Source organism: Calonectris borealis, chromosome 3 (genome assembly GCF_964195595.1).
Source record: "Calonectris borealis chromosome 3, bCalBor7.hap1.2, whole genome shotgun sequence".
Lineage (NCBI taxonomy): Eukaryota > Metazoa > Chordata > Aves > Procellariiformes > Procellariidae > Calonectris > Calonectris borealis.
This window is the reverse complement of record NC_134314.1, coordinates 30,059,113-30,070,739: the sequence shown is the minus strand read 5'-3', so window position 1 is coordinate 30,070,739 and position 11,627 is coordinate 30,059,113. Positions and strand designations below refer to the sequence as shown.

Here is an 11,627-nt window from a genome sequence, read left to right as displayed (position 1 = left end):
GGGATGTTGATATATGAGGTATATGTGGGCTTTGCATAGACAGGCCACAGCTCCAAACATGAAATGGACCCTGGGGTAGGATTCTGGGCTGGGCTTCATAGCTATGACTTCATAACTATATCTCTAGAAGCAGAATGGGTTTAAATCCAACCTGTAAGATGTCACTGTTCATAGAACATCCAGAGCCTGGTGTGCTCATAAAATGGAAAACAATTAGAAGCCAAAGCATATACATTCAGATACACATACATACTCATAGAAGAGGCCCAGTACTGCTCTCCTGGGCTAGCTGTAGAGCCCCCTATGGACACTGAAACTAATTTTCCTTGGTTTCCGCTGTAGCAAATAGCCTTACATGTTAGGAGATGCTTATGCACTATTCAGAAAAACCATTAACAGACCCAGAAACAAGGTCTTCATCCCCAGGAAGGCTGAAGCCATCTTCTCATAATTTGGAAGATCTGATAGGTGTTCCTGCAGACCCTTAAAATGTTCTTCCTTTCTTGAGATCCGTCGGGTGTCCATGGTGGTCCTTCAGAGAAGGAGTGAGGCAAACAGCTAAAGTCAGTAACAGCTTCAAACGTTCATTTAATCCTCCTCTGCACTCAGGGCATCAAACTTGAGAGCACTGGATGACTATTCTGAATATGGCTTTAATATCTCACAGGGGACACAGATAAAAGGCATCAGCAGAAGTATATATTCATTGGACCAGCCCTATATCTGAAGAGTCTTTGCTATTCAGTGTATGATACTATCAGGGAACTGTTGTGGTTTGGCTGATCCAGTTGTGCCCAGGCAAAAAATTTGTTTAGAAGGAAGCTGTTCTGGATGAGGTATCAGCATCTGAAAGACATCAACATGCAGCTATATCTTACTGTATTTACCAGCTACTCAGAATGTATGGTTACATTTATCAAAATGCATTTATTAGCATTTTATTAAAATGTATAGCGGAGACCTGCCTTGGCGGTGGGGTATTTCATGTCTCATAAGTTCTAACAAGATGTGTTGCCCACAGATTGTGATTGCAAACACCTCAGTGCTTACAACCTAACAGCAAAAAAATGGGAGGAATAGTGGTTACATTACCCTTTTGCTTAGGGGTTGGGAAAGAAACATGGTTACAAAGAGTTTGAATAAGCAGGAATCACAGGGCAAAGAAAATAAAGCATAGCGAAAGAACAAGCAGAAACACTTCCATGGTATTTAAAGGATTAAACAGTTTATTTGTGTGCCTCTGAAAATACAGAAGACACAGCAGGATTGAAATACTAGACTGACAAACCAGCTCGTTTCAGATCAAAGGGTTCAAGGCAGAAGCATGATAAAAAGTGATGTGTTCATACCCTTAGACAGAGAATGAGAAACAAGATATAAACAAATTATTTCCAATTTCATAGCTGTATCAGCCTTCCAAAAATTTGCGGAACAGAATTGATCCCTTCCTTTTGCAGGTGCACTTTAGTTCTAAGAAGTCACAAATAAATTCAAAACTAGAAAAATAAGTGAATTCAGCAAATATGATCAAAATGTTTGTGGGCATGCTGGTTTTGCCACTTAGTGCTAAGATAGCAGTTATCTCATGAGAGGCAGAAATGGACAGCTGGAGTGAAAACCTCTTACAAGATTCCAGCTAAATCAGTCCTTTTCAGTTTGGGTACAGTATTGTTAGGTGGCATTTGAGTGAATCTGCACCTCAGCAATCCATCAATGTGTAAACACTACAAATGATGAACTTTTAGCTTTGAAAGAGCAAATTAAAACATTATTTTCTCTCATTTATTTGTTTGCTTTTGTAGTGAGAAAGCTGTAATTTAAAAAGAATTAATTTATGGTCTGTCCAGTTGTGTAGCAGGTGTATTGAATTTAAATATCATTAGGTTAGAATTTGCCCTGCTGAACTGGTAAATACAGTAATTTACAGACAATTAGCTGCTTGCTGATGTCTCTCAGATGCTGATCACCATGAAATATATCCCCAGTGCCCTGTCTGCGCAAGCAGTTCCTGCCATTCTCCCACTGCTGCCTATTCATCTGGACCTCAGATTTCACAAGCTCATTTCAGCAGCAAGGAAAGATTTGACATTGTTGGCAAATTTACAACTATCTGGTGCCTGAATTACAATGACGCTGTGCAGTAATCTGACTAAAGCAAACTGGCAGAAAGCATGTAGTCACATCTCAGACCATCTAGAATTTTGCAGCTATTGAGAGACTGTCTACTCCCAATACATTTAGCAACTAAAACACGTTAAACTATTAGAAAACAGGCTTGCTTGTTCTGTTCTCATTGAACCTAATGGTTGTGGATTTGTCAGTGTTGTAACCATTTGAACTTGATCTATGTCTTTCCTTGGCGGGGATCTAAAATCCGTTGCTTGTCTGTATCTGGTTTATCATCTGCGCTATCTGAACCACTAGTGATTGTTGCTACAGAGCATGATATGCCTCAGAGTCCACATGTCCAGTAATCTGCCTGGCATCCAAGCAACATTATTTAATAGCACTGATGAAAAACAGGGATATTGCACAAAATAATCACTACAGCGTTTAAATTCCTGATAGTAGTCAAGGAGGAAGTACACTCATACACAAAACATGCAGAGAAATTAAAAAGAGCTACACAGCTTAAAAAAAAAGGAAATAGTTTATTATCAGCATGAAACGTCTGTAATATTGTCTTTTCTGAACTAATTATTAGTTTTCAATGGTTTCTAAATCCTCCATTACATGCAGGGGGCATCATGTAAACTAAAGCATTAGTAATAAAGATGTGAAAGGATCTCTGCTTCTGTTTTTTCCTTTTCCTGCCTACCCCATCACCTTCCCTTGGCTATTCAACAGTACAGCACCTCCTTACCCATTAGGAAAACATATATTAAATGAATAGGCAAAACTCCAGTTCAGCCTCATCTCTGGAAGTAATGAAGTCCACTAACATGGGCTCCGTTGATATTCCCTACACTAATACCTGTCACGTCACTTGCTATTGTCTAGACTGAAGCTCTTTCATGGACTCTGAAAGGAGAAATGGTCTCTGAAATTTTCATTCCCTAGACTACTTAAAATTAGGCAAGGGCCCCAATCCTGAAAACTGGTACGTGCAGGGAATAAGCCTGGATAGTATCAATAATTTTCAGAAAATTACTCTCCAATTACATTACTGAGGGTTTACAGAAGCAAGTTCTGTAGAGGTTAAGACATTGCAATGAATGGTTGTCAGTGCAAGCATTGTGATGTACCCCAGTCAATATGCCTTGCTAATCATAGAATAATTTAGGTTGGAAAAGACCTTTAAGATCATCAAGTCCAACCATAAACCTAACACTGACAAGTCTGCCACTAAACCATGTCCCTAAGTGCCACATCTACACGTCTTTTAAATACCTCCAGGGGTGGTGACTCAACCACTTCCCTGGGCAGCCTGTTCCAATGCTTGACAACCCTTTCAGTGAAGAAGAGGGCTGCAGTATATTGAACCAAGGCCCTTTTCATTTGGAGTTTAAGTAAGTGTGAATATGGCTTTAAGATGCAATCATCTAATCTCTGGAAATCGGACTGACCCCATCCATATTGACCCTGTCAATAAGGTCTTTTCAAACCTTAATGATTCTACAATTCTATGATTCTAATTCTATCATATAAGAGTAAACCAGCCATCAAATGACAAGAGCTTCTACACATCACCAGAGTTGGGACAATAGCTTGCAACAACTATCCAACCACTCATAAAAAGTCCAGCCGTAACTTTTGTTTTAAAATATGCTCACTTTAGAATAGGAGTGAAGTTCATACTTCCAATGAAAAAATAGTTGAATTCTTGTGTCAACGTATAAGAAAACAGGACAAACATCTGTCTAGCTCACTGATCTGTCTCTGACAATGGCTACTAGTAGATACTTTGGGAAAGAAAATAAAACAGGGCAAGCACAGAATGATTTTTCCCATGGTTATACCCTTATAACTTTCAGCAATCTGAGACTCAGGGACTTTCAGAATGGAGGTCTTCCATGAATTCTTCCACTAATTTTGTATAATTGCTTTTTTGAGCCCATTTATACTTTTGGCATCCACAACATCCTATGGCAATAAGTGCTGCAATTTAATTATGTGTCACATGAAAAATACTTCCTATTATTTGTTCTAAACCAGTTGCCTGGTAATTTCATTTTGTTCCACCTTGTCTTTGTGTTATGGGAAACAGTGAATAGTTATTCCCTATTCACCCTTTCTATGCCTTTCACAGTTTCTACATACTTCTCTCCAATTTCCCTGTATTTATTTATTTTCCATACTGAAGAATCTTAGTTTATATGATCTCTCCCCACATGGAAGCATTCCAAATCCCCAATTATCCTTATTTTCCCATTTTACTGTGCTCTTTTGGCGTAGAATCAGAGTGCTTTATTTTCATTTGATTCTTTATTGTTTTCATAATAGTTCTTGCTATTCTATTTTCTGTTTTGATCACTTCTGAACATTGAAAAGATGTGTTCAGAGAAATTTCCATGAGAACTACTTCCAGGATCACTTTCCTCATGGTCATTTGAAATCTAGTATTATGTTTGTCAACTTGTGGTTTGTTTCCTTTCACGATGATAGGTATGAATTTGCATTCATGAAGGATGAATTTTATTTGCCACTCTATCATGCAGATATTCTATATCATAAGACCATTCCGCAACTCTTCCTTGTCAGTTCCAGTGCTGACTCTTGTAATTCATTTTTTGCCTCACTACTTACCCCTTGACCAGATCATTCAAGAATATTTTAATATCATACATCTAAACACAGATACCTGAGGGACTCTGCTGGTACCTTCCTTCTGTGTGAAAAATCTACCATTTATTCCTAATCTTTATTGTTATCTGACCAGTTACTAATCCATGAGAGGACTTTGCTTCTTCCTTTCTTGACTCTGAACTCTTTTAAAAGAACCTTTGCCAAGGGATCTTTCCAAAAACTTCTTGAAAATCTAAATTAATTGAGGAGTTTCAATACTAGTTCCTTAAGGTAATTATTGCTAATGATAATAGAAATAATTTATAGTTCTCAATCAGGGGTTAGGGTTCAGCCATGCTTATGCTGCCAAAAAGTCCAGACTTCACACCTGTCAATCTATGTGTCTGTCTAATCTATCATGAAGAAAAGCTCAGGGAAGTAGCAGGAAGTTGGTTTTTTAGTCTCTCCAGGCAATGTTTTCAGTTGACCAGCCTTCTGTGGTTCCAGTGGAGGACAGTGGGCTAAGCAATACTCCAAACTCCATGTTGGTGATTGACAATGGGAGGATGAAAGCTGGAAACTGTATTTTTTAAAATCAAGATTCAGGTAGCTAGTGTCTAGAGATCCACAGTAACTCCCAAGTTAGAGGACTTGGATATCACTGTAACCAGAGATAAAAGTCAGTATGCATTTCACTGCAAATCTTCATTAATAAGTCTTGATTGTGAAGACAGAAGTAGTTTCCTAAGATTAAATAGCTTAATGGAAAGGTACCCTATAAAACAGCTTGGCAAAATTATGAGAAGCTAGGCCGGAATGAAATTTTGATGAATCTCTTCCCATTTTCTTGGACACAAAGACTACAGTTTCTATATTTTATAGTCCTGGCTCTACGAGGTATTGTGTTTCCCCAACAGAGACATTTTTTCTCCTGTAGCCCTCTTTTGGCCTCTTTTTTGCTCCTTAACCTTATCGGCTAGACATACTAGTGTACATTGATAACAGTGATCTATTTGGGATCATGGGATAACAGGGAAGCAGAGATGTCACAAAAGGTAAATGTATATAGTCTTAAATGCAGGAAATAGGAACGAAGTGTATCTCAGCTTCAATGTGTGAAACTTGACAAGTCAAAGAATACCTAAATTTAATCAAAGAGGCAGATGCAATCTTGCCAAACCTTCTAGTATTTTTCTTTGCTATTTTATGGGCTGATAGCCATTCTTAATTGGAAATAAGACAGAATTTAATCTCTGAGCAATAGACAAAATTTACTATAACCTATCTTCAGAGTTATTGTGGAGACTGAATTTTCTTTATCTGGGAAAAGATGTCAGAATATTGCATGTGGTGTCTGTCAAATATCAGCTGGTTAGGAGTAGACATTTTCATGCTTGGGTAAAGAATACCAAACTGAGGGAAGGTTCAGATGGGGAATGGGAATTGGAGATTGCTTCATAAGAGATGACATCTTAGAAGAACAAAGCAGTTTTAAATATCTGTAACTGGCATGTTCTTAAAGATGTAGTCTGCTAAAATATACATAAATAAAAAATGAGGATTTCAAGGGGCTGAAATTCAATATGATTCATAGAAGAAAATACATCTGAATAGAAATATGTAATAAAGCTGCACTGCTTTTTAATCTACCATCCAACATAAAAGAAACATAAACAAGTCTAAGTATTTATTCTTCATCAACTCTATTGAACCTCTGGAGCCTCATTATGGTTGTGTTTTGCCTCTCAGACTTAGTTACCCACCTGAACTTGGACATATTTGTTATACATATATGATTCAAACTCTTGTTATGCAAGATAGAAATTCATTACAGGAATAGAGCAGAATTGTTGACTTCAAGTCAACACTGAATTTTGAGATTAGAATAATAAAATAAAAATTCATGAGGCACATTGATTAGCTTTTTGCACAGATAAGGACTAGCTGACAGTAGCATCCTTGTTAAATAAGCTCTCTCACAAATGTAGTCTGTTTCTGTTACCAAAGTAATCCTAATTTATCCAAACATATTTAATGTTCAGATATTTCACAAATAATGGCAACAAATAATTTGTAAGATAAAGTGCTTTCTTTGATGGTGCATCCAGTATTTTTCTAGTTACTGTGTTTGGCAACCAGAAAATTACTGTTTGGATTTCCTACCAGTTTGCTATTCAACCAGTGTTTGGGGCAATTGCCGATTCTGCCCATGCCTTATTCCCTAAACAGTCCTTGCCAATATGCACAGAATGTTCTTTTTCATATCAGTATAGATGAGAGTGTCTAGAGGTTATAGTCACAAGGTATTGTTTCAGCTACCTGGTTGGAAGACAGACTTACTTATGAAGAGTATAGTGAAAAGGGAAGACTACATTTTATGCTTTCAGTAAAACTTTAATTGAATCAGAATTCACAATAAAATTTATTAGACTTTCAGAATTCACAGCCTTTTGATTTATCAATCTATAGTCCTTTGCAATGTGTGAAGAGCAATATAGACTCATGAAAAACTAAAGAATCCGTGTTATTAAACACTGCATGTATATATGGCTCTTTCTGAAAAGAGAGTAAAGGAAGAAGAGGAAAAAAAGGAAGTAAGAGGATAAAGAAACACTAGGAAACAACATAATTTGCTGAAAGCTTCGTGGTATCTCAGACTCAGATTCCTGAGCTCATATGTAAAATCCCACATTTAGAAAACCAGCTGAGCTTCCTATTAGAAGCAATTATTGTATCTTGCAGCTCTCTCTTGTATTATTATTTGCACAAGGTTTATAAAGAAGGGTTATTTCTTTGCAAAAATCTTTCAGTGAGGTTTCTGAAAGGATTAGCTGATATAAAAGAACTCAGTCACGATATGTTCTTCCCTTGAGACAACCCATGTTCGTTTAAGAAAGGCTTAAGTCCCCAGCTGTACACCACGAAGTCTTGTTTGCCTCTCATTTAGCACAGGCTGCCAGGCTGCCTTGCACAGCCTTTGGAGAGACAGAAAATAGATATGTATACTGCATTCAGAAGCAAAACAAAACAAAACAAAAAAATCACGTGATTCGTACCAGGGAACAATTTTGGAGACCTGTAAGTATTCACATATATTTTTACCTCAGAAAAGCATACAGAATTCCCAAAGTTTATACAGAGGAATGTTTTCTAACCCAATTACATGCCCAAGCAGCTCAGCAGTTCACTGTCTGCAGTAATTTGAATCTAAAACTGAGTAACTTTTGCCCTTGTTCTGGTTACTGGTATTTTTGGAGGATACAAGCTGACTTTAGGGATTCCTAGTTTCCTTAATGTCATCTGACATCCATGATTGTGCTGGCCTGGACTCTAGAGCTACTCCTTTGACCTGCTTATATTTATTTGTGGGACTGATGTTCAGTCCCAAGATTTAAACTGTACTTGATCCTCCTCCTGCCAAAAGTAACTATAATAGAGCCTAAGGTATTAAGGGTCCAAAATCCTTGCTTTTGACTGGGATTTTCCTCCTGCTGTGAGGAGCAGTTCAGTAAGCTCCCTGCCCTTCAGTCAGCTACAGCTGCTATGGATAGATCAGACCCACTTAGCACATGAATGATGTGTGGGAATAAGGCCGACACGTATAGGAACACAAGACCATAAAGTAAGTAGAGGTCCCAACAGAAATAGTCAGAATTACTTCATTTTATATTTCAGGGCATTTATTATTATTAATATCATCTTATAAGTTGTTACAGGGCTGATGCTGTTTAAACTATGTCTAAAAGATGTGCAAATCCCAGAAAAGGATAATTCCTATCTATTCTGCTACAGCCTGCTTTCAGCCAAGTGTGGACAGTGGTATGAGTGACAAGTCATTCTGCTCATGCCCTTTGTGGAAATAAAACATTTGGAGAAGAAAAGCAGACCATTACACTGGGCTGTGAAGACAGAGCACAAGAAAGATCTTGACCCTGTAGATTAGTAATTAAGGTGTTCACTGGGAGGACAGTGACGTAGATTTTGAAATGTTTCTGTGATGAATGTTGATTGATATTAAAGCATCATAAGTAAAATATGTAAAACACCTCTGGATAAGGGTCAGCACTTAGAGCTCTGTTTGCTCTCTTGTTCACCCAAAAGAGTGTTTTTGCCTACTTCATCATGTCCCCTCTTGCATTTGTGCTGTGTGGCCAAATGACCTTTATGTTCTTCTGTGTACAATGACAGTTCTAGCAAAAACGATGGCGAGTACCATTTTTATCCAGTTATTCCCTTGTCTGGTCCTTAAGGTACAATCCAAAGTTATTTGGGCCTAAATTTCTTCAACTAGTGGAGAGTGCTGTGGTTGCACATCCATCTCGCTAAAGGAGATGTGACATCAAACTGATGTTCATGCGTAAAATTTAAAGGGCAACTTTGTGTCCTCAGCCTTCGTTTGTGGTTTAAATATAGTCCTCCCTGCCAGATTCTTTAAAATGTGTCTTTAAAAACAAACCCTACACAGATAAGTCTGAGTTTTCAATCTCTGGGGATGGGTGAACTTAACTGCAGGTTTGAGAAAGGCACCAAATCTCCAAAAGAGAGACCAGTCCCCCTTTTTTTTAAGTGATTCCTTTTGGCTGACTTTAGAAGACTTCCTTTTAACATGTACGTTGCAGGGAGTGATTCTGTCATCTATATCCCTACATCTTTCTATAGGCTATTTACAAAATCAGGGTATCTAACAGAAGGTTATATGGTGACCAGATACTTAAGCTAGACATTGTAGTGTTTATTTTTAATAAATAATGCCTGTACATGTTAAAGCTTTGTGACTAATATATATTTCATCCCTGAAATTCACAGATCTGTAGAATTTAAGAGAGAGTATCTCACAGATATCTGTGTTCCCAGCTCATCTCAGAAGAGCAGAATATCTGCTGTACATCTCACATTCCTTGGCTGCTTCTCTTCAGAAACAGCAGATCTGTATATGTTTCCCATTATTGCAAGACACTGCCTTAGCCAGTCAGCAGAGGGGACATTGGGTAATGCTAGGTCAGATCCTAGGGCAATTAAGAAAAACATCTTTGTTTTAAATTCAGTGCCAGGAATTCTTATTATTAGAAAATGTTCGATGGCAAAGAAATAAAACAATAATTATGTGGGTTGAATTTTACACAGAGCTGAAACAGTATTCCAGAAGTATTACTGGAGATAAACAGCCAAAGGGTATTTCTGATAATTAGATGTGATTTCCAACTGAAGAATTAAACCAAAATGATGCAGATGCATTTTGCTGCCTTTTGTTAACACACAATCTAACTTCCTTTGTCTTTCCTTTTCCATTTTTTTCTACTACTTATTATATTTATTGTAGTGCCTTGAACTACTGTGGGCAGAAACTAACTTCGGCTGGGGTAGAAACTGGCTTTCTATTTTATACTTGTACAGCACCCACAACATAGAGCTTAACTGAAAGGGATAAATAATAATAGTTTAATACATGGCAAGATAAGAAATTATGTCCAGTGTTGCAATATATCTGGTACTAGGACATATAATAGTCTTTTAGAAGGTTTTCAAGATAGGTAAAAAAAATGTAACATCAGATAAAACTTTCTACTGTCAGACTTGTACAAAATGTTTTTGATACCACTGATACTGGATTGAAAATTTTTTGTTGTAGGAAAGCTGCAATAATGAAGGACTTGTAATATGCATTACAGCCTGCTTCATGGTGAGACATGTCAGGGCCCTGAGAGCATCAGTTGGGACCCCCACCCTCTGCCCGGGGCTCCCTGTCCTTTATTTCTGGCCTGAAGCCTGAGCTATGGTGTAGGTGTGCCTGTCTCCTGGATGGACCCCTCAGATGTATGTCTAAGCCTGTCTCCAGCCTGTCTCCTTTGCTCCTGACCGAGCTCCCCGGATGGATGCTCAACCTGGTCCATCTCTTGCTGTGTCTATGGCTGTTGAGAGACCCTGCTACCAGCCCCTGTGGGACTGTGCCCTACTGATGAGGTGCTACCTATGCTGGGGTCACGCTTGGCTCCTGGTTTGCCTTCCTGTGATGGCTGCCTTTCACTTGCTTAAGCATGTGTTTCATCTGTTCGTAGCTAGAACTGGTAATTTCAAGGGGAATTTTTTGCCAGAATTGCAAAATAAAAAAGCAGCTTTGCAGAGAAATAATAGTCTTCTGCTGTTAAAAAAAAAAAAAAAAGGAAAAAAGAGGGGGCTAGCAAAAAAAAAGGCATTTTTTTTACTCGCAGAATGCTTAAGCACAACTTTTTATTGACTAATTTTTTGCTTTGCATAACTGAATACTGTCATGTTGAAACATTAGACCAAAAAAACGTTTCCAGCTGAAAGGAAATAGTAATAGAAATAGTAATAAAATGAGCTAAGACTAGTGTTTGCTGCAGTGTTCAGTATATGCGTCCAAGGATGTGGCTGTAGCAGAAACATTTATGAACGATTCAATATTCAGGTCTGGACAATGAGAAAAGCTGCTCTAAAGTAATTTCTTTCACCTCCAGAACCGGTGGTGTTTCTTTAGCATTTTGTTTTGCTTTTCGCTAATCAGTTTCTATGTCAATAAGACTGGTTGCTTTGTTCTACTGGAGTTTCTGGAGTGCCCTGAGTCTTTGTGCCTGGATGTGGGCATGTGCAGGTGACTTAGAAAATGATATTCTAGCTTTGCACCACTGTTTAATTCATAGAAGGGAAGGTCCTTGTACCAGGTCCTGTCACAGCCCATGAATATGACCATGTGTGCTCCTATTTGCCTTAATAAAACAAGAAAAAAATCTTTAGAAAACTTACAGTAAAGGGAGATGATTGTTTAGCAAAAAAGTAGTTTCTTTACTGACCTCAGAAAGGTACTCAAAACACATTCCAATACAAATCTTTTGCCTGCAGAAAACTCAGACTCTGGATGAGGAATGTAAATTAAATAAAAGACG

General features: G+C 37.9%; 1 protein-coding gene across 1 annotated transcript in view; it reads left to right on the top strand.

The window, feature by feature from the left end:
- Positions 1-1,956: 1,956 nt before the first annotated feature.
- LGSN (lengsin, lens protein with glutamine synthetase domain) overlaps positions 1,957-11,627 on the top strand; it is a 66,191-nt gene continuing 56,520 nt past the window's right edge. Inside the window, exon 1 of the mRNA XM_075145264.1 lies at positions 1,957-2,070. Coding sequence (XP_075001365.1) covers positions 1,957-2,070 — 114 coding nt within the window. The remainder of the gene's footprint in view (positions 2,071-11,627) is intronic.